The sequence below is a fragment of the Bos javanicus genome, chromosome 14, assembly GCF_032452875.1.
Source record: "Bos javanicus breed banteng chromosome 14, ARS-OSU_banteng_1.0, whole genome shotgun sequence".
Classification (NCBI taxonomy): Eukaryota; Metazoa; Chordata; class Mammalia; order Artiodactyla; family Bovidae; genus Bos; species Bos javanicus.
Genome location: NC_083881.1, coordinates 75,825,433 through 75,849,933, shown reverse-complemented (window position 1 = coordinate 75,849,933; position 24,501 = coordinate 75,825,433). Strand labels below are relative to the sequence as shown.

Here is a 24,501-nt window from a genome sequence, read left to right as displayed (position 1 = left end):
GGCAAGAACACTGGAGTGGGGTGCCATTGCGTTCTCTGAAAAATTAGTATACAAGTAGGTTATCTTAACCACAAGACTAGGATTCTTCATGGACTTCCCTGGTAGCTCAGGAGGTAAAGAATCTGCCCTGACTCAGATTCAATTCCTAAGTCAAGAAGTTCCCCTGGAGAAGGGAATGGCAACCCACTCCAGTATTCTTGCCTGGAGAATTCGATGGACAGACAGGGCATTTGCAGAGTCGGACACGACTGAGCAGATTCCTAATGTTACACAATCAAGGAACCCTCCCAAAGCTGTTACTCAGTTGGTGTTCTTCTCTCTAACCTCAGATAGATATCACCCCCAAAATTATTTTGATTGATCCACACACAGAAATTTAGACAAATTTGAAAGTAAGTTACTATCTTAGTCTGCTTGGGCTGCCAGAACATAGCACTTCTTTTTGTTGTTGTTCAGTTGGGATGTCATGTCCAACGCTTTGCAACCCCATGGATGAAGCACACCAGGCTCCTCTGTCCTCCACTATCTCCCAAAGTTTCCTAAAATTCATGTCCATTCAGTTGATGATGCTGTCTAACCACCCCATCCTCTGCTCCCATCTTCTTTTTTTGCCTGCAATCCTTCCCAGAACCAGGATCTTTTCCAGTGAGTTGGTTATTCCCATCAGGTGGCTGAAGTAATGGAGCATCAGCTTTAGCATCAGTCCTTCCAATGAATGTTCAGTGTTGATTTCCTTTAGGATTGATTGACTTCATCTTCTTTCAGTCCAAGGGACTCTCTTGAGTCTTGTCCAGCACCATCATTCTAAAGCATTAATTCTTTGGTGCTCAGCTTTCCTTATGATCCAACTCTGACATCTGTACATGACTTCTGGAAAAACCATAGCTCTGCCCATATGGACATTTTAACAAAGTCACATTCTCCCATTACAATGGTATCATCTACATATCTGAAGTTGTTGATCTTTCTCCCAGAAATTTTGATTCCAGCTTGTGCTTCATCCAGCCCAGCGTTTCACATGATGTACTATGGATAGAAGTTAAACAAGCAGGGTGACAGCATACAGTGTTGTGGTATTTCTTTCCCAATTTTGAATCGGCCGGCTGCTCCATGCCTGGTTCTAAATGCTGCTTTTTGACCCACGTACAGATTTCTCAGGGGGCAGGTAAGGTACTCCCAACTCTTTAAGAATTTCCCACAGTTTGCTGTGATCTGCAGAGTCAAAGGCTTTAGTGTTCTCAATGAAGCAGAAGTAGCTATTTTTCTGAAATTCTATTGCCTTCTCCATGATCCAGTGAATGTTGGCAATTTGATCTCTGGTTCATCTTCCTCTTTGGAACCCAGTTTGTATATCTGGAAGTTCTCAGTTCACATAATGCTGAAGCCTCGCTTGAACAATTTTGAGCATAAACTTGCTAGGATGTGAAAGGAGCACAGTTGTATGGTAGTTTGAGCATTCTTTGGCATTGCCTTTCTTTGGGATTGGAATGAAAACTGACCTTTTCCAGTCCTGTGGCCACTGCTGAGTTTTCCAAATTTGCTAACATATTGAGTCCAGCACTTTCACAGCATCGTCTTTCAGGATTTTAAATAGCTCAGCTGGAATTTCATTTCCTCCTCTAGCTTTGTTCATAGCAATTCTTCCTAAGGCCCACTTGATACTCCAGAATGTCTGACTTAGTGAGTGACCACACCATCAGGCTTATCTGGGTGATTGAAACCTTTTCTATATAGTTCTTCTGTTTATTCTTGCTACCTCTTCTTAATCTCTTCTGTGTCTGTTAGATCTTTACTGTTTATGTGTTTTATTTGCCCATCTTTGCATGAAATTTCCCTTTGATATCTCTAATTTTCTTGAAGTGATCTCTAGTGTTTTCCCATTCTATTGTTTTCCTCTATTTCTTTGCATTGTTCACTTGAGAAAACTTTCGTATCTCTCCTTGCTCTTCTCTGGAACTCTTCACTCAATTCATGTCTTTTCCTTTCTCCCTTGCCTTTCACTTGTTTAAGTCCTCATGCTGTTAATATTTGTAAAAGTCTTCTCAGACAACCATTCTGCAGTCTTGAATTTCTTTTTCTTTGGGATGATTTTGGTCACTGCCTCCTATACAATGTTACGAACCTCCATCCATAGTTCTTTAGGCATTCTGTCTAGGAGATATAATTCCTTGAATCTATTTGTCACCTCCACTCACCTGAATGGCCTAGTGGTTTTTCCTACTTTCTTCAGCATAATGCTATTAACTGTTTTAAATGTCAGAAACTCTCACAGTTCTGGAGGCCAGGCAGTCTGAGTCCAAGATGCGAGTTGATTCAGTTTCTGGTGGAGGTGCTCTTCCTAACTTGCACAGAGGTGCCTTCTCTCCGTGTCCTCCCTTGGCCTGTCTTTGGTGCTTGCATGTGGAGAGAGAGAGATCCTTCTTATTCCTCTGCTTTTATGGTCATCAATCATTTTGAATTGATTAGATATCGATTTGTACAATATAGTTTAGCCTTAATATCTCCTAAAATTTCTATCTCCAAATACGGATGAAACGGGGAACCAGGGCTTCAAAATAAATTTTGAAGGGGTCATAATTCAGTCTACAACGGTTGCCAATATTCAAACATCACAAATTTTCACATATGTGTTCAGATTTCTGGCTTCTTAAGAAAATGCCCTGCAATATCTAACCACTTTGAACTTCCCTTATTACATGACAAAAGTGGGTTTAAGAGAAGGGCCATGGCTCCCATTTTACGGGCATAATCTCTCCTGTTCACCACAGTCCTCACCTTTTGAAACCTGCTTGGCCAGGGTAAGCATTTAATTTTATGATCCTTGAATATGTAGCATCTTGGACATGGTTTATATTTCTTGTGTGTAAAGCTATTGGTTTGTTTATTTTTACTGAAATATAATTGATTTATAAAATTTTATATTGTGTGTGTGTGTGTGTGTGTGTGTGTGTGTGTGTGAGCTCAGTCATGCCTGACTCTTTTTGACCCCATGAACTGAAGCCCACCAGGCTCCTCTCTCCATGGAATTTTCCAGGCAAGAATTACTTTCAGGTATACTGCATGGTGGTTCGGTATTTTTGCAGACTATATTCCATTAAAAGTTATTACAAAACAATGGTTATAACTCCCTTGCTATATAATATATCTTTGTGGCTAATCTATTTTATGTAAGAGTTTGTATCTCTTAATTCCATACCCCTATCTTGTGCCTCCTTGCTTCTTTCTTCTTACTGATAAACAAGATTAAAAAAAAAATATATCTCTGAATCTGTTGTGCTGAATACTTTCTTTTTATTTTTTAGATTCCACAAAGACTGTGCAAAATGCACAGTATCTGTCTGACATTTCACTAAGCATAATATTTTCTAGGTTCAGCTACATTGCTGCAAGAGGCAGAATTTTGTTTTCATTGTTGTTGTTCAGTCATGTCAGATTCTTTCCCACCCCCCCCCCATCCCCCCACTCCCTGGACAGCGACATGCCAGGCTTCCCTGTCCTTTACTATCTCCTGGAGTTTGTTCAAACTCATGTCCATTGAGTCAATGATGCCTTCCAACCATCTCCTCCTCTGTCACCCCCTTCTCCTCTTGCCCTCAGTCTTTCCCAGCATCAGAGTCTTTATCAGTGAATCTGCATTTTGCATCAGGTGGCCAAGGTATTGGATTTCCAGCTTCAGCATCAGTCCTTCCAATGAATATTCAGGATTGATTTCCTCTAGGATCGACAGGTCTAATTACCTTGCTGTCCAAGGGACTCTCAAGAGGCTTCTGATGAGTAATATTCTTATATATATATATGACTTCCCCAGTGGCTCAGATGGTAAAGCATCTGCCTACAATGTGAGAGGCCGGGGTTCAATCCCTGGGTTGGGAAGATCTCCTGGAGAAGGAAATGGCAACCCACTCCAGTATTCTTGCCTGGAAAATGGATGGAAGAGCCTAGTAGGCTACAGTCCACAGGGTCACAAAATCTTGGGCTTAAGCCATCCTGCAGAAGGGATTAAGAATTCCTGCAGTGTTTATATGGTGTTTGGTGCCAATCAGAGCAGCAGTCCCCAACCTTTTCGGCACCAGGGACTGGTTTCACAGAAGACAATTTTTTGGTGGATGGCAGGGTGGTGGTTTCAGGATGATTCAAGCATGTTACATTTATTGTAGGCTTTATTTCTATTATTATTACATTGGGATATATAATGAAATAATTGTACAATTCACCATAATATGGAATCAGATCATCAGGTATTAGATTCTCATAAGGACTTTGCAACCTGAATCCTTTGCATGCACAGTTGCCAGTAGGGTTCGATCTCCTGTCTCTCTATATACCATATCTTTTTTATCCATTCATTTATTGGTGGACACTTGGGTTGCTTCCATATCTTATTTATTGTAAATAGTGCTATAAACTTTGGGAGGCATGTATCTTTCCAAATTAGTGCTTACATTTTTTTCCAGATATATTCCCAGCAGTGGAATTGCTGGATAATATTTTAGTTATAGTTCTAACTTTTTGAGGAAATTCTATAGTGTTTTACATAGCTGTCTTACCAATTTATTTTCCCACCACCAGTGTACAAGTGTTCCCCTTTCCCCATATTCTCAGTAACATTTATTTATTTATTTATTTATTTTTTTGATAACAGCCATTTCAGCAGGTGCAAGGTGATACCTCATTGTGGCTTGAATTTGCATTTCTGTAGAAATTAGATTTTTATCTCATTTTCATATGTCTGTTAGCCATCTGAACTTCTTCTGTGGAAAAAGAACTATCCAGGACTATTGCCCATTATCAGTTGGGTTGTTTGTTTGTTTCTTGATACTGACTCTTACAAGCTGTTTACATATTTTGGATTTTATACCCAGGCTGCTCATGTCATTTGTAAATAGATTCTCCAATTCTGTTTGCTGTCTTTTTGTATTGTTGACAGTATCTTTTGCTTTGGAAAGGATTTTAAGCTTAATTAGGTCCCATTTGTTTATTTTTGTTTTTATTTCTGTTGGCTTAGGAGTTCAGTTGAGTTCAGTTGCTCAGTCCCGTCTGATTCTTTGCAACCCCATGGAGTGCAGCATGCCAGGCCTCCCTGTCCATCACCAACTCCTGGAGATTACTAAAACATGTCCATTGAGTCGGTGATGCCATCCAACCATCTTATCCTCTGTCGTCCCCTTCTCTTCCCATCTTCAATCTTTCCCAGCATCAGGGTCTTTTCAAATGAGTCAGTTCTTTGCATCAGGTGGCCAAAGGATTGGAATTTCAGCTTCAATATCAGTCCTTCCCATGAACACCCAAGACTGATCTCCTTTAGGATGGACTGGTTGCATCTCCTTTCAGTCCAAGGGATTCTCAAGAGTCTTCTCCAACAACACAGTTCAAAAGCATCAATTCTTTGGCACTCAGCTTTCTTCACAGTCCAACTCTCACATCAATACATGACTACTGGAAAAACCATAGCTTTGACTAGATGGACCTTTGTTGGCAAAGTAATGTCTCTGCTTTTCAATATGCTATCTAGGTTGGTCATAACTTTCCTTCCAAGGAGTAAGTGTGTTTTAATTTCATGGCTGCAATCACCATCCGCAGTGATTTTGAAGCCCAAAAATATAAAGTCTGACACAGTTTCCCCATCTATTTCCCATGAAGTGGTGGGACCAGATGCCATGACTTTAGTGTTCTGAATGTTGAGTTTTAAGCCAACTTTTTCACTCTCCTCTTTCACTTTCATCAAGAGGCTCTTTAATTCTTTTTCGCTTTCTGCCATAAGGGTGATGTCATCTTCATATATGAGGTTATTGATATTTCTCCCAGCAATCTTGATTCCAGCTTGTGTTTCTTCCAGTCCAGCATTTCTCATGATGTACTCTGCATAGAAGTTAAATAAGCAGGGTGGCAATATACAGCCTTGACGTACTCCTTCCCCTATTTGGAGCCAGTCTGTTGTTCCATGTCCAGTTCTAACTGTTGCTTCCTGACCTGCATACAAATTTCTCAAAGGCAGGTCAAGTGGTCTGGTATTCCCATCTCTTTCAGAATTTTCCACAGTTTATTGTGATCCACACAGTCAAAGGCTTTGGCACAATCAATAAAGAAGGAATAGATGTTTTTCTGAAACGCTCTTGCTTTTTCCATGATTCAGCAGATGTTGGCAATTTGATCTCTGGTTCCTCTGCCTTTTCTAAAACCAGCTTGAACATCTGCAAGTTCACAGTTCACATATTGCTGAAGCCTGGCTTGGAGAATTTTGAGCATTACTTTACTAGCGTGAGAGATGAGTGCAATTGTGCAGTAGTTTGAGCATTCTTTGGCATTGCCTTTCTTCAGGATTGGAATGAAAACTGACATTTACTAGTCCTGTGGCCACTGCTGAGTTTTCCACATTTGCTGACATACTGAGTTACAGCAATTTCACAGCATCATCTTTTAGAATTTTAAATAGCTCAGCTGGAATTCCATCACCTTCACTAGCTTTGTTTGTAGTGATGCTTCCTAAGGCCCACTTGACCTCACATTCCAGGATGTCTGACTCTAGGTGAGTGATCACACCATTGTAATTATCTGGGTCATGAAGATCTTTTTCGTATAGTTCCTCTATGTATTCTTGCCACCTCTTCTTAGGAGAGAGACCCAAAAACTACTGCTATGATTTTCAGTATTCTGCCTATATTGTGTGGAGAAGTTTTATGGTTCCAAGTCCTACATTTAGGCATTTAATCCATTTGAGTTTATTTGTATGGTTTAAGGAAATGTTCTAATTTCATTTTTTTCACATGTGGCCGTTTAGGTTTCGCAGTATCACTTTTTGAAGAGGCTGTCTTTTCTCTGTTGCATATTCTTGCCTCATCTGGTGAAGATTAACTGGTCAGAGATGTTTGGGTTTATTTCTGGTTTCTCGTTTCTGTTCCGTGAATCTCGACGTCTGTTTTCTGTGCCCATATCATGCTGTTTTGATTACTGTAGATTTGTAGGATCGTCAGAAGTCTGGGAGGGTGATAATCCCAACTTCTTTTGTTTGCTTATTTTAAGATTGCTTTGGCTATTGGCGGTTTTGTGGCTTCATATGCATTTTAGAATTATTCTAGTTCTGTGAAAAATGTCATGGGTATTTTAATAGGTGTTGCATTAAATTTGTGGACTACTTTGGGTAATATACACAGAATACACGGAAGAACTATAAAAAAAGAGATGGCTGGATGGCATCACCGACTTGATGGCCATGAGTCTGAGTAAACTCCAGGAGTTGGTGATGGACAGGGAGGCCTGGCCTGCTGCAGTCCATGGGGTCGCAAAGAGTCAGAACTAACCTGGGTAGTGTGGCCACTTGAGCAATGTTAATTCTTCCACTGTAAGAGAATGGGACATATTTACAAGTCTTTGTATTATTTTTAATTTCCTTTTTCATGTTTTATAATTTTTAGAGTACAGTTCTTTCACCTCCTTAATTATGTTTATTCCTAGATATTTTATTTTGATGAGAGTTTATAGGGTTTTTTTACTATATCTTTCTGATAGTTTATTATTAGTGTATAGAAAAGTAACATATTATTTTATTTAAACTTGTATCCTGCTTCTTTTCTGAATTTATATTTTTTAGTTCTATAATTTTTTTGGTGGAGACTTTAGGGTTTTGTATGTAAAGTATCATGATATCTGAAAAATGGGGACATTTCAACTTCTTCCTTTCCAATTTGGATTCCATTTGTTTCTTTTTCTTATCTAATTGTTGTGGTTAGAGCTTCCAATTCTATTAATATGTCAAATACAAGTGATGATAGTTGGCATCCTTTTCTTGCTCCTGATTTTATCAGAGAGGGTTTTAGCTTTTCACCTTTGAGTATAATGTGACCTGTGGATTTGTTTTGAATGGCTTTTATTATTTTGAAATATGGTCTCTCTATATCTATTTCAATGAGAGCTTTTATAATGAATCTGCATTGAATTTTGTTGAATGCTTCCCTGCATCATTTGAGATGGTCATGTGAGCTTTATTCTTCATTTTGTCAGAGTGCTCTATCACAGTGATTAATTTGTGAATATTGAACTAACCTCACATCCCTGGAGTAAGTCCAACTTGATCATGGTGTATGATCCTTTTTATATATTGTTAGATTCAGTTTGCTAGTATTTTGTTGAGGGTTTTTATATCTATGTTCATTGGGGATAATGGGGGGGTAATGCTCCCCCCTATAATTTTAGGGGGGAGCATCTTTGTCTAGTTTTGGTATCAGGGTAATAGTGGCCTCATAAAATGGGTAGTGTTCCCTTCTCTTTCTTTTTTTGGAACAGTTTGAGAGGGACAGGCATTAGCTTTTCTTTATATGTCTGGTAGAGTTCTGCTGTGAAGCCATCCAGTTCTGTATTTTTGTTTTCTGGAACTTTTTCGATGACGGATTCAGTTTCACAGCTAATGATTGATCTGTTCAGATTGTTTATTTCTTTCTGATTTAGTCTTGGAAGATGGCATGCTTCTAGAAATTTGTCAAATTTTTCCAGATTGTCCAATTTGTTGGCATGTAGCTTTTCATAATATTCTCTTATGATTTTCATATCTGTGTTATATTGATGGTGATTTCTCCTCTTTATTACTTATCTTGTTTATTTTGATCTTTCTCTTTTATTCTTGAAGAGCCTTGTTAAATCTTAACAATTTTGTTTATCTTAAAAAGAACTCTTTGTTTCATTAATCTTTTAATTTTTTTTTTTTTTTGAGAGTGGGGTCTCCACTTTATTTATTTCCCCTCTGATCTTTAATTATGATGTATCTTGGTGTTGGTCTGCTTGGGTTCATCTTGGGTTCATCACCCTCTATACTTCTGGTATCTGGATATCTATTTCCTTTTTCAGGTTTTGGAAATTTCAGCCATTATTTTTTCAAATACTTTATTGATCCCCTTCTCTCTCTCTCTCATCTTCTTCTGGAACTGCTATTATGAAAATGTCAGTATGCTTAATGTTATCACAGGGATCTCTTACATTTTTTTCATAATTTTTCTTTTTGCTATTCTTATTGCATGATTTCCATTGTTCTATCTTATAGATCACTTATGTGTTCTTCTGTATAACTTAGTCTGCTATTCATTCCTTCTACTGTTTTATTTCAGCTAGTAAATTGGGTCTTTTTTATATTTTCTAGTTCCGTATTAACATTCTGACTGAGTATATTGATTTTTTCCCCTTAATTTAGCTACCATTTTTAATATCAATGCTATGAATTCTTTTGTGGTAAATTGTTTATATCTGTTTCATTTATTTTTTCAAGTGTTTTCTCTTATTCTTTCAAAAGAGGTCAGTTCCTCTGCCTTTTCATTTTTCTTAACTTTCTCTGCCCCTGTGATTTTATGGGAAACAGTTACCTCTTGTGGTCTTGAAGGATTGCTATTAAATGGGGGCACACCTATACAGACTGCATGTACCCAGTACTTTTGGTAAAGAAGTTGAATTTACGTGGATGCAAGTTGCGGTTTTCTTCAGGGTGTTCTATCAGCTCTGACTTTGGTAGGGGATGTGATGGGGATGGAGGCGCTCGAGGTGCAGGGGGTTATGAAATAGGATTTTCCTGCTTCTCAGTCACCATCATCAACCAATGGGAGTGCGATGTGATCTCAAGTTGCTGGAGCAGGAGCCTTGTGGTTCAGGCCCCAGATGGCTCTGTTACCTTCAAGTGTGTTGTTTTACCCTCTCCCTTTCACCAGACCTCTTGTCCCAGAGGAGGTCCTGGTGAAGCAAGGGGGACTTGGGCTGGCCTCAAGCAGAGCTACAAGATGTCTCTGATGTGCTACTATGCAGACACTTGCAATTGCTTCCCTTGCTGCACTTAGATGTAGCCTTCAGTTCAAGATGACTTTGTCCCTCACAGGTAATCACTGCCCTCAGCCTCCACTCCCACTCTGTTATGGAGCTATCCCACAAGTAGAGGAGAGCCCATGCAAGCTCTCAGTATACACTGGTGGGTAAGGCGTGAGCTGCTGTCAGAGATGTGGGCTGCTTCTAATGCACTGCTTCAGTAAGTGCAAACAGCAGTCACTGCCGCCCCACCCAGACTCTTCCCGGTACCCTGTGGCCTCTGCCCCCGCCGTATGCACATCTTTCCCTACTCATGGCCTCCCCAGGTCCTGTGCCACTCTGTGTCATTGAGGGAGGAAGAATGCATGTTTGTCTGACTGGGGATGAGATACATGCCAGGGTATAACCATAGGGTTAGGTTCGGGTTAGAATTAGCCAACTGGCTTTCTGCATGAATGGAGTCCCGGTTTTCCGCAGCCCACCTTTTAGCTTCAGCAGTCCTCCAGTGAGCCGAGGAGGCTCCTGTTTCCCATGTAGGACCTCTGGGCTGAGACCCCCACACCCAGATCGGGTGTCCCCCTTGTTGTCTCCCTTTTCCTCTGAGTCCTTTCCTGGGGCACGGTCTGACCTAATCATTTTCATTCCCTTGCCACCTGATTATGTGTGCATATTTCTTACAGCCTTGGTTGAACAGGATTCCTTCTGCCAGTTTCTAGTTAATTTTCAATGAGGATTGTTCTTCATATACATATGTTTTGTGTGTATGTTTCCTTTTTTTTTAATTGAAGGATAATTGCTTTATAGAATTTTGCTGTTTACCATCAAACCCCAACATGAATCAGTCACAGGTATACATATTCCCCCTCCCTTTTGAACCTCCCTCCCATCTTCCTGCCCATCCCACTCCTCTAGGTTGATGCAGAGCCCCTGTTTGAGTTTCCTGAGACATAACAGCAAATTCCTTTCAGCCATCTATTTTACATATGGTAATGTAAGTTTCCACATTACTCTTTCCATACATTTCATCCTTTCCTCCCCTCTCCCATGCCCATTAGTCTGTTTGTTTTCTATATCTGTTTCTCCATTGCTCCCCTGTAAATAAATTCTTTGGAACCATTTTTCTAGATTCTGTATATGTGCGTTAGAATACGATATTTATCTTTCTCTATCTGACTCACTTCCTTCTGTATAATAAGTTCAACCACCTCGTCAGAACTGAGTCCAGTGCATTCCTTTTTATGGCTGAGTAATATTCCATTGTGTATATGTACCACAACCTTTTTATCCATTCATCTATCGATGGGCATCTAGGTTGTTTCCATGTTCTAGCTATTGTAAATAGTGCTGCAATGAACAGTGGGATACATGTGTCTTTTTCAACCCTGGTTTCCTCAGGGTACATGCCTACGAGTGGGATTGCTGGGTCATATGGTGGTTTTATTCTTAGTTTTTAAAGGAATCTCCAAACCATCTTCCATAGCGGCTGCATCAGTTTACATTCCCACCAACAATGCAAGAGCTTTCCCTTTCCACACTCTCCCCAGGATTTATTGTTTATAGACTTTTTGATGATGCCCATTCTGACCGGTGTGAGGTGATATCTCATTGTGGTTTTTGATTTGCCTTTCTCTAATAATAAGCAATGTTGAGCATCTTTTCATGTGTTTCATATACATCTATTTTTGGTGTGTTTGAGTGGGGAGATAAGCTACACATCTTCTTACTCCACAATCTTGATTGATCTCCTAAAGCTATAGGTTTTCTCATGTATCTTTTCTTTATCTGCTTGATGAATTTGGAGTTTTTTCCTTGTAGGTGAATTTCCTTGCAGATTAACCTCAATGAAATGACCAATTTTATTCATAGGCAGTGTCTACGCACACCATGGGAAAATACAAGTATCTTCTGGACAGTGCTCAAATTGTCAAGTAGTTATTTGGATCCATGATCTACTCTCCAACCCTACTGTAGTTCTAAATCTTTCTTTGTCCTTGGCTTTCTAATTATATTTATTTCATGTTTCTTCAAATCTACTTCTCATCCACATTCACATGCATTCATGTACAAATTTCACACGGTTTTAAACAAAAATGCATTCTGACTAAACATATAGGATTGTATGATTTTGTTTCAACAAGAAACTCAGAAATAGGAGTAGTCTGCATTTTGTGATATGGAACAGCCATCAGAGCATTATTTGGCACATAGGACCTCATTCTGAAGACTGACTCTAGCATTTAACTCTTCCATTTTAACCTTTCCACATCTTTCACTTCTTGGGAACATTACTTTGGAGACACAAATTATAAACACCAGTTACATGTACACCAGCCATCACACTTTGAAAATTCTCAAGGGTTACATGAAGCAAACATCTTAGCCATACATAGAAAAGAACAAAAGTGAATATTTTAGCACTTTGATACAAATTTCTTAGCCACTCCAAAGATGATTTATGTAGATTACCAATTGGAATAAGGTTCCAAGTCTTGGAACACTGGATCCATGTAGAATAATAAAAAGATTATGCTTTCGTATTCCTTTGGGCCTCAGTATTATAGTCTAGAAAACATAGATGACAGTAAGAGTATTAGCTAATAAAATGGTATAAGAATTAAATGATCAGATACATGCAAACTGCCTAGAATAGTGCCTTGACACATAGTAAGAACTGACATGTTGATTATTTAGTAGGGTAGCATATCCAAAAGTTTGAGAAAATGGGTTTAGAAGTCAATTTAATTTTCATATGTACCCTTTATCCTCTATTTCCTAGTTAAATGAGTTAGGCAAATTAATATTACTTTTGTAGTTTATGTGTAAGTGGAATTAAATAATACCAATCTTTTCAGCTTGAACCAGGTTGAGAAACATATATGCAGGAAGCAACAGTTAGAACTGGACATGGAATGGCAGACTGGTTCCAAATAGGAAAAGGAGTATGTCAAGGCTGTATATTGTCACCCTGCTTATTTGACTTCTATGCAGAGTACATCATGAGAAACACTGGACTGGAAGAAGCACAAGCTGGAATCAAGATTGCTGGGAGAAATATCAATAAACTCAAATACGCAGATGACATCACCCTTATGGAAGAAAGTGAAGAGGAACTAAAAAGCCTCTTGATGAAAGTGAAAGTGGAGAGTGAAAAACTTGGCTTAAAGCTCAACATTCCGAAAACAAAGATCATGGTATCTGGTCCCATTACTTCATGGCAAATAGATGGGGAAAAAGTGGAAACAGTGGAAACAGTGACAGACTTTATTTTTGGGGGCTCCAAAATCACTGCAGATGGTGATTGCAGCCATGAAATTAAAAGACACTTACTCCTTGGAAGAAAAAGGAGTTATGACCAACCTAGATAGCATATTCCAAAGCAGAGATATTACTTTGTCAACAAAGGTCTGTCTAGTCAAGTCTATGGTTTTTCCAGTAGTCATGTATGGATGTGAGAGTTGGACTGTGAAGACAGCTGAGCGCTGAAGAATTGATGCTTTTGAACTGTGGTGTTGGGGAAGACTCTTGAGAGTTCCTTGGACTGCAGGGAGAGCCAACCAGTCCATCTTAACAGAGACCAGTACTGGGTGTTCATTGGAAGGACTGATGCTAAAGCTGAAACTCCAATACTTTGGCCACCTCATGCGAAAAGTTGACTCGTTGGAAAAGACCCTGATGCTGGGAGGGATTGAGGGCAGGAGGAGAAGGGGACAACAAAGGATGAGATGGCTGGATGGCATCACTGACTCAATGCACATGAGTTTGGGTGAACTCCGGGTGTTGGTGATGGACAGGGAGGCCTGGCATGCTGCAATTCATGGGGTCACAAAGAGTCGGACACGACTAAGCAACTGAACTAACTGAACTTAATCTTTTCATGTTATATAAATATAGAATTAGAGAAAAGTAATGTAAAGACCTTAGCAAAATGTTTGTCATATAAGAAATAACAATCCAAAAAACAGATGATTGCAAAATGTGTGTTCCAGATAGAAAAAGAAAGAAAGAAAGAAAGATCTTAGGAAATTTCCCAATGGTTTCAGTGACTGGAGTTTAGAAAAACAGTAGATTCTTGGTCCGTGCATCTCTACAGAGTCTGAGTAGGAATGAAAATTTCTAATGTCATATAAATCACACATTGCATTATTTGAATCAGTTAAGTTAAATTAAATAGGATTCTTAAAGTATATACTCTGTTTTGTGTAAAGAATTAACATAGTACTTTATGAACTCAGGCCAAGAGAAAAAAGATGCTACAAATATTTTAAAGTGTGGTGCTGTTATTTACATTGACAATGAAACATGGAAATCTTGAAGACTTTTATATGCAATGTCATGAGGCAAATGTTGATTAAGACGTTTGTCAATGTTCAATTTTAAGTATGATAATTTTTGATAATTATTGATGCAAGCTGTCGAGATGAGCACTCAATATTCTAAAAAACTGACCAAATTTTCATGATGTTGTCAGTTAAAAATTGAATGAAGCAGACTTTTCAGAAACAAGTGTCATTACCTAACACTGACAATTTGCTATATTTCATTAGATTTTGTTATTCACATATTAAAATATATTCACTGGATTGAAACCTGTATACAAGTAGGAATCACCTGGAGGTTGATATTTAAAATAAAGAAGACTACCCAGACTCTACCTTTGGAGATCTTGCTTCATCAGGAAAAGGATCAGAAATCTATCTTTAAAAAACACCTGAGATGAGTCCAGTGATCTGGATTTCAGAAATGCTGAAATACTGCTTGAAAAAATCTTTATTCTGATCCTAAAACAATAGCACATGAGATTTTCATAAATAATTGCAAAGATTCAGATAACTATACTTTGAATAATGTGTATGTAAACTATATATGTGGAGAAGGGAATGGCAACCCACTCCAGTTTTCTTGCCTGGAGAATTCCATGGACAGAGGAGCCTGGTGGGCTACAGTCCATGGGGTTGCAAAGAGTCAGACACAACTGAGCAACTAATACTAATACAATACTAAACTATATATGAATCATCTTGGGAGAATTTTAATTATGTGGTATATTTTATAAGCACTTTAATAAATTACAGAAATAAAATTTTAAGAAGACTCAGCTAAAAAAATAATTTTTTGACAATTAGCATTACCCTAAATTTATTATTCTTAAAATATTTCTCAGTGAAACACACTACAGACAATTTTTATAGTGGATATTTTTTAAGCATAATATGTTTATGCTTCATATTTTTGTCACTTGCTTTTTTAGACTAAATAGTATAGAATTAAGTTGTATATATTGAGTTTAAAATCTTTCTTTCAGAAGCCTTATGGCACTTATAATAATTTCTCTCTCTCTCTTTTAAGCCGAACCAATATTCTATCAGCACACAATGTGTTTATGAAGCAATATCCTAAAATATTCTTGCAGAAAAAAGTCAGGCTGCCTAAACTTTTCAAAGAGGAAGAGACAAGGTAATGATGTCTTCTTCTGAAAGCAAGCCTTTGTGTGTGCAGATGTGTGCGTGTGTGTGCAGATGTGTGTGAGTGCACGGAAGAACATGTGGAACTCAATACTGAGTGTTTGATCAGTTCCCAGTACTCCATGTTATGGATCCGCCAGGAAAATGGATATTAGTGAGGAAGGCTGAATTCCTACCATAATTCTTCAGGCATTTTAATTAGGTTATATGATAACTGGGACTAATAAATATGTGTAACTTCCCAAATTTTTTCATTAAACAACTATCCCTATACAATAATCTTAATAAGATAAAATACGATTAGGAATGAGAATATAGTAAATGATACAGAGAAAACTAAATAAATTATAATTTGTGAGAGAATATTTCATGTAACCTGAGAATAATCTAGATGTTTCTGGTTCATTTTGTAAAAAATACATACTACTAAAATTATTCAAGATGACATAAATACAAGTAATTATGGTATGAATAAAAGAGTTGTAAAAATAACTCTTCAAAAGTATTTTTGAAGCCAAAATAGAACAAAAGCAAAAATTAAAAACTCATAGTCTCAGTGATAAGACTAGATGTTCTTTTTAAGAAAAGGTACTTTCTATGCAATTTAATATTTTTGGAGTATAGAAAATGAATATAGGTTGTGTATTTGCCATGCCTGTATAACAAGATTTCACAAGAATAGCATAAATAAGAAATATCAGTTTTTAGTTATGACTATTAAGACTCTACACATGGACATCACCAGATGGTCAACACCGAAATCAGATTGATTATAGCCTTTGCAGCCAAAGATGGAGAAACTCTATACAGTCAGCAAAAACAAGACAGGGAGCTGACTGTGGCTCAGATCATGAACTCCTTATTGCCAAATTCAGACTTAAATTGAAAGTAGGGAAAACCACTAGACCATTCAGGTATGACCTATATCAAATCCCTTACATTATACAGTGGAAGTGAGAAATAGATTTAAGGGACTAGATCTGATAGACAGAGTGCCTGGTGAACTATGGATGGAGGTTTGAAACACTGTACAGGGGACAGGGATCAAAACCATCCCCATGGGAAAGAAATGCAAAAAAGCAAAATGGCTGTCTGAGGAGGCCTTATAAATAGTTGTAAAAAGAAGAGAAGCAAAAAGCAAAGGAGAAAAGGAAAGATATTCCCATTTGAATGCAGAGTTCCAAAGAATAACAAGGAGAGATAAGAAAGCCTTCCTCAGTGATCAATGCAAAGAAATAGAGGAAAACAGCAGAATGGGAAAGACTAGAGATCTCTTAAAAAAATTAGAGATACCAAGGGAAACTTCATGCAAAGATGGGCTCAATAAGGGACAGAAATGGTATGGATCTAACAGAAGCAGAAGATATTAAGAAAAGGTGGCAAGAATACACAGAAGAACTGTACAAAAAAGATCTTCACGACCCAGATAATCACAATGGTGTGATCACTCACCTAGAGCCAGACATCCTGGAATGTGAAAGCAAGTGGGCCTTAGAAAGCATCACTACGAACAAAGCTAGTGGAGGTGATGGAATTCCAGTGGAGCTATTTCAAATCCTGAAAGATGATGCTGTGAAAGTGTTGCACTCAATATGCCAGCAAATTTGGAAAACTCAGCAGTGGCCACAGGACTGGAAAAGGTCAGTTTTCATTCCAATCCCAAAGAAAGGCAATGCCAAAGAATGCTCAAACTACCACACAATTGCACTCATCTCACATGCTAGTAAAGTAATGCTCAAAATTCTCCAAGCCAGGCTTCAACAATACGTGAACTTCCTGAAGTTCAAGCTGGTTTTAGAAAAGGCAGAGGAACCAGAGACCAAATTGCCAACATCCACTGGATCATGGAAAAAGCAAGAGAGTTCCAGAAAAACATCTATTTCTGTTTTATTGACTATGCCAAAACCTTTGACTGTGTGGATCACAATAAACTGTGGAAAATTATGAAAGAGATGGGAATACCAGACCACCTGACCTGCCTCTTGAGAAACCTATATGCAGGTCAGGAAGCAACAATTAGAACTGGACATGGAACAACAGACTGGTTCCAAATAGAAAAAGGAGTACGTCAAGGCTGTATATTGTCACCCTGCTTATTTAACTTATATGCAGAGTACATCATGAGAAATGTCTACTGAAAGAAGCACAAGCTGGAATCAAGATTGCTGGGAGAAATATCAATAACCTCAGATATGCAGATGACACCACCCTTATGGCAGAAAGTGAAGAGGAACTAAAAAGCCTCTCATGAAAGTGAAAGAGGAGAGTGAAAAAGTTGGTTTAAAGCTCAACATTCAGAATGTTAAGACCATGGCATCTGGTCCCATCACTTCATGGGAAATAGATGGGGAAACAGTGTGAGACTTTATTTTTCTGAGCTCCAAAATCACTGCAGATGGTAACTGCAGCCATGAAACTAAAAGATGCTTACACCTTGGAAGAAAAGTTATAACCAACCTGGATAGCATATTTAAAAGCAGAGACGTTACTTTGCCAAGAAATGTCCATCTAGTCAAGGCTATGATTTTTCCAGTGGTCATGTATGAATGTGAGAGTTGGACTGTCAAGAAAGCTGAGTGCCGAAGAATTGATGCTTTTGAATTGTGGTGTTGGAGAAGATTCTTGAGAGTCCTTGGACTGCAAGGAGATCCAACCAGTCCATCCTAAAGGAGATCAGTTCTGGGTGTTCATTGAAAGGACTGATGCTAAAGCTGAAACTCCAATACTTTGGCCATCTCATGTGAAGAGTTGACTCATTGGAAAAGACTGATGCTGGGAGGGATTGAGGGCTGGAGGAGAAGGGGACGACAGAGGATGAGATGGCTGGATGGCATCACCAACTCCAATGGACATGAGTTTGAGTAGACTCTGGGAGTTGGTGATGGACAGGGAGGCCTGGCGTGCTGCGTGCAGCCCACGGGGTCACAAAGAGTTGGACGTGACTGAGCGACGGAACTGAACTGAACTGATAAGGCATATATGGGCTTCCCTGGTAGCTCAGCTCATAAAGAATCTGACTGCAATGAAGGAGACCCCAGGTAGATTCCTCGTTCGGGAGGATACCCTGGTGAAAGGGATAGGCTACCCACTCCAGTATTCTTAGGCTTCCTTGGTGACTCAGACGGTGAAGAATTCGCATGCAACACGGGAAAGCTGGGTTGTAAGCACAGCACATACAGGCAGAGAAATAGTGCTAGTTGCTCAGTGGTGTCTGACTCTTCGCAACTTCTTGAACTGTAGCCTGCTAGGCTCCTCTGTCTCTGGGGATTCTCTAGGCAAGAATGCTGGAGTGTGTTGCCATTCCGTTCTCCAGGGGATCTTCCACACCCAGGCATTGAATCCAGATCTCCTGCATTGCAGGCTGATTCTTTACTACCTGAGCCACCAGAGAAGTCCACATATAGGCATACATAAAAAATAAAATGTTTGCAATAGTGTATTAGCATATTGGTACACTACAGTTAAGTTGACTTCATCTCATGAGTACTAAGGTTTTATAGAAAATCTGTTATTAAACTTTTGTAATATTAGTAGCTCAAAGAGAAACTATGTGATGATATCTACAGATGATGAAAAGGCATTTGATTTAATTCAGTATCCATGTATCATAGTAAAAGCAAAATCAGGCAAGTAAAAATGTGTAATGAATACAATCATGTGACTGTTAAGAAATACAAAATGTTTCTCTCTTTTTTGATCATGAAAAATCATCTGCTCTAAAGTAACAATAAAATATCTTAAAATGGAATTAAGATAAATTACATAAAGTATATTAAGAAATTATAAATCTCGTCTACACTTAGCTTACACTGGTCCCTCATGTAATGTGATAAACTCATATATGCCCAGTTGATGAGAAGAGAGCTGCAGTTAATTCAGAGAACATTTGGCAGGATAAAATCATTGAGGAAACAAGAATCTTAGTAGACACTAAATTCCTGCACTATTAAATCATTCATCAATAACCTTTACCTGTTATCATTGTCATATTCTCAACACTTTATAATTCATTTAATTCAAGTGTCCTGTGACAGACACAATAGCCAGACTGAAGTATGACACCTCCTTTGCTGTGGCAGCTCGTGCGAATCCTTATGCCAGGGCATTTGCTAAGCAGTGAAGTAAGACAGTCATGTGCAAGGAGAACAGAAGAAATGCTTTATATAACCATTAAAACGACTTGGAGCAATGCTGCACTAATGAAAATAAATGGAACACATGGCAGAGACATAGGGAAACATTGCTACATGAGCAAAAAATGTGAGTGCGGGACGAGAATGAGACAAAGCACTGTTTGCAACTGTGACCATTATCTAAACTTTTTTTTTTTTTTTTTGGTAGATCATCTAGACAGAAGGTAAACTTTTGGTATATTCACAGACATGGGAAATCAAATAGACACATTAAAAAAAAAACACTAAATTTTGATCCAGAAGACTTGCATTTGCATTGTTATTCCACCCAAGAGCAGAAATGTGTCTTTGGAATTGTCTTTGAACATTGACTGCACTCCAGATTTTTTTACTCAGAAAAAGAGAATAATATTTTCCTACTCAGAGTTATGCATTGAAAGAGTGTTTTAATTGTAATAGCTCTTTATTGAGCTTCCCTGGTGACTCAGATGATAAAGAATCTGCCTGCAGTGTGGGAGACTTGGGCTTGACCCCTGGGTTGAGAAGATCCTTTGGAGAAGGACATGGCTACCCAGTACAGTATTCTTTGTTGGGAGAATTCCATGGGCAGAGGAGTCTGACAGGCTACTATCCATGGGATCACTGATTATTACTGTGGACTGCAGATTTAAACAATAATCACCTCTGCAACAAATTAATAAAAATTCACAGCATTGCTTGCTTCAAACATTTTTAAATAACAAGAAATATATATACTTTACTCAATGAATTTTTGCATTAGTTTATATCCAAGGAAAAAGAAGTTTAAGATAATGATAATAACAGAAGAAACAAAATGTATCCACAGAACTGTAGAAATCTATGTTAAAGATACATTTATAAAAAATGTAATTTTTTAGGAGGATTGGAATTTAGATATTTGCAAGGAGGCCTGTATCCCTGTTAATGTCTTTCTTGACGTCTATAAAAATTCCTATTTGATGTTATAGATACTTTAAGGGGACATATGTAATAAAGATAATATTTTATATTATCTTTTGATATTAATATATTCCCTTAATAATATGACTTCTGCACTCCATGCATCATAATGGTTGCAGAGAAAAGAGAAGGATAAATACTGCACTGAGAAGGAGAAAATTATAAAATGGAGGCATATGAGGAAAAGTAATGATACAGAAGTAGAGGAGGTTAGCCAAGTTTGAAAAGTACTGATCTTCATTCACGCCCACTGGAGTACAAAATGAAGCTGGGCAAAGGCTAACAGCTTTGCCAAGAGAATGCACTGGTCAGAGCAAACACACTCTTCCAACAACACAAGAGAAGACTCTACACATGGACATCACCAGACGGTCCATACCGAATCAGATTGATTATATTCTTTGCACCTGAAAATGGAGAAGCTCTATACAGTCAGCAAAAACAAGACCAGGAGCTGACTGTGGCAGATCATGAACTCTTTATTGCCAAATTCAGACTTAAATTAAAGAAAGTAGGGAAAACCACTAGACCATTCAGTGGTCATCCAAATCAAATCCCTTATGATTATACAGTGGAAATGAGAAATAAATTTAAGGGACTAGATCTGATAGAGTGCCTGATCAACTATGGACGGAGGTTCATGACATTGTACAGGAGGTGGTGATCAAACTATCAAACTATTCCCAAGGGGAAAAAAATGCAACAAGGCAAAATGGTTGTCTGAGGAGGCCTTACAAATAATTGAGAAAAGAAGAGAAGCAAAAGGCAAAGGAGAAAAGGAAAGATATACCATCTGAATGCAGAGTTTCAAAGAATAGCAAGGAGAGGTAAGAAGATCTTCCTAAGTGATCAATGCAAAGAAAACAAAACAAAACAAAACAAAACAAAAAAACAGAATGGGAAAGACCAGAGATCTCTTCAAGAAATTGGAGATACCAAGGGAATATTCCATACAAAGATGGGCACAATAAAGGACAGAACTGGTATGGACCTAACAGAAGCAGAAGAGGTTCAAAAAGGTGGGAAGAATACACAGAACTGTACAAAAAAGATCTTCATGACCCAGATAACCATTATGGTGTGATCACCCACCTAGAGCCAGACATTCTGGAGTTCAAAGTCAAATGGACCTTAGGGGGAATCACTACAAACAAAGCTAGTGGAGGTGATGGAATTCCAGTTGAGCTATTTCAAATCCTAAAAGATGATGCTGTGAAAGTGTTGCACTCAATGTGCCAGCAAATTTGGAAAACTCAGCAGTGGCTACAGGACTGGAAAAGGTCAGTTTTCATTCCAATCCCTAAGAAAGGTGATGCCTAAGAATGCTCAAACTACTGCACAACTGCACTCATCTCACACGCTAGCAAAGTAATGCTCAAATTTCTCCAAGTTAAGCTTCAACAGTACATGAACCAAGAACTTCCAGATGTTCAAGGTGAATTTAGAAAAGGCAGAGGAATTAGAGATCAGGTTGCTAACATCCGTTGGATCATAAAAAAGGAAGAGAATTCCAGATAAACATCTATTTCTGTTTCACTGACTATACTAAAGCTGTCTGTGGAAAATTCTTCAAGAGATGGGACTACCAGACCACCTTATCTGCCTTCTGAGAAACTTTTATGCAGGTCAAGAAGTAACAGTTAGAACCAGACATGAAATAACAGACTGGTTCCAAATTGGGAAAAGAGTAGGTCAAGGCTCTATATTGTCACCTGCTTATCAAACTTATATGCAGAGTACATCATATGAAAAGTTAGGTGGATGAATCATAAGCTATACAGATGATATTACTTTAATGGCAGAAAGTGAAGAGGAAGTAAAGACCCTCTTGATGAAGGTGAAAGAGAAGAGTGAAAAATCTGGCTTAAGACTCAACATTCAAAAAACTAAGATCATGTCATCCATTCTCATTACTTTATGGCAAATAGATGGGGAAACAAAGGAAACCATGGCAGACTTTATTGGGCTCCAAAATCACTGCTGATGGTCACTGTATCCATGAAATTAAAAGATGCTTGCTCCTTGGAAGAAAGGCTATGACAAACCTAGACAGCATATTAGAAAACAGAGACACTACCTTGCCAACAAAGGTTCCTATAATAAAAGTGGTTTTTCCAGTAGTTATGTATGGATGTGAGATTTGGCACATAAAGAAGGCTGAGTGCTGAAGAAATGTTGCATGGAACTGTGGTGTTGGAGAAGACTCTTGAGAGTCCCTTGGACTGCAAGGAGATCCAACCAGTCCATCCTAAAGGAGATCAGTCCTGAATATTCATTGGAAGGACTGATGCTGAAGCTGAAACTCCAAAACTTTGGCCACCTGATGTGAAGAGCTGACTCATTTGAAAAGATCCTGATGTTGGGAAAGATTGAAGGTGGGAGGAGAAGGGGATGACAGAGGATGAGTTGGTTGGATGGCATCACTGACACGATGGACATGAGTTTAAGTAAGCTCTGGGAGTTGGTGATGGACAGGGAGGCCTGGCGTGCTGGGGTTCATGGGGTCACAAAGTCGGACACGACTGAGAGACTGAACTGACTGATTTGAACTTGGGAGCAAAGCCTAAGTATTTAAACAAATATTCCTAGATGACTTTTGAAAATTATTGTTATAGTAAGACCTAACTTGAGCTTCATTTGACATGAAGTGAGAATAATACTGCAGCATTTCTGTGAATGAAGATGCCAAGTGACACACAAAAGCTAAGGCTTTTGATTCCACTTGGCTTGTGTCTAGCATATACAAGGTCCAGAAATGACCACAAACAGTGTTGAGGAGACAATGAGATGCTAACAGCACTGAAGGGCTGTTGGGCAGAGGGGGGGCACAGGTTGCTGAGATAGGAATCTGTATGATCCAGGTGAAAGGTAGCCAGCAGGAATGAATGATGTTCCAAAAGTTGCAATCTTTCTTCAATAGATGCTGGTCTAGGGGCCTGCATAGACCTGCAGTCACCATGCAATAGAAACGTGATGATGATCAGCTCGCAGTTCACAGGGAAGAGAAGCTTCTTCCTCAAACCATGGTCATATTGGCAACCGGCTGGAAGAAGCACAAGCTGAAATCAAGATTGCCGGGAGAAATATCAATAACCTCAGATATGCAGATGACACCACCCTTATGGCAGAAAGTGAAGAGGAACTCAAAAGCCTTTTGATGAAAGTGAAAGAGGAGAGTGAAAAAGTCAGCTCAAAGCTCAACATTCAGAAAATGAAGATCATGGCATCTGGTCCCATCACTTCATGGGAAATAGATGGGGAAACAGTGGAAACAGTGTCAGACTTTATTTTATTTTATTTTTTTTGGCTCCAAAATCACTGCAGATGGTGATTGTAGCCATGAAATTAAAAGATGCATACTCCTTGGAAGGAAAGTTATGACTATCCTAGGTAGCATATTCAAAAGGAGAGACATTACTTTGCCAACAAAGGTCCACCTAGTCAAGGCTATGGTTTTTCCAGTAGTCATGTATGGATGTGAGAGTTGGACTGTGAAGAAAGCTGAGTTCCGAAGAATTGATGCTTTTGAACTGTGGTGTTGGAGAAGACTCTTGAGCATCCCTTGGACTGCAAGGAGATCTAACCAGTCCATTCTGAAGGAGATCAGTCCTGGGTGTTCTTTGGAAGGAATGATGCTAAAGCTGAAACTCCAGTACTTTGGCCACCTCATGCAAAGAGTTGACTCATTGGAAAAGACTCTGATGCTGGGAGGGATTGGGGGCAGGAGGAGAAGGGGACAACAGAGGATAAGATGGCTGGATGATATCACTGACTTGATGGACGTGAGTCTGGGTGAACTCCGGGAGTTGGTGATGGACAGGGAGGCCTGGCGTGCTGCAATTCATGGGGTCGCAAAGAGTCGGGCACAACTGAGCGACTGAACTGAACTGAACTGAACCTCTCCCAACATACACTCAAACCAAGTTCTGAAAGGAAATGAAATAGAAAATTGACATGACTGAGTCTTCATTTACTTAACAAAAACAAGGTTATTTTACCCTAAATGTTTCAAATTAATAGGACAGACACCATGTGATGGTATAAGTTATTTCAGTCACTCAGTCTTGTATGACTCTTTGCCACCCCATGGTCTGCAGCACGCCAGGCCTCTCTGTCCATCACCAACTCCCAGAGTTTACTCAAACTCA

General features: G+C 38.8%; 1 protein-coding gene across 3 annotated transcripts in view; it reads left to right on the top strand.

Annotated features, from left to right (window-relative positions):
• Positions 1-24,501, top strand: part of CNBD1 (cyclic nucleotide binding domain containing 1) — a 496,885-nt gene that overhangs the window by 38,237 nt on the left and 434,147 nt on the right. For 2 of the 3 annotated variants that reach the window (XR_009740949.1, XM_061439432.1), the window contains exon 3: positions 15,124-15,231. The exons of the other annotated variant lie outside the window; for it this stretch is intronic. Coding sequence is in view for 1 of the 2 variants with exons in the window: in XM_061439432.1 (XP_061295416.1) it covers positions 15,124-15,231 (108 nt within the window). In the remaining variant the exon portion in view is untranslated. The remainder of the gene's footprint in view (positions 1-15,123; positions 15,232-24,501) is intronic. 3 annotated transcript variants of the gene reach the window in all.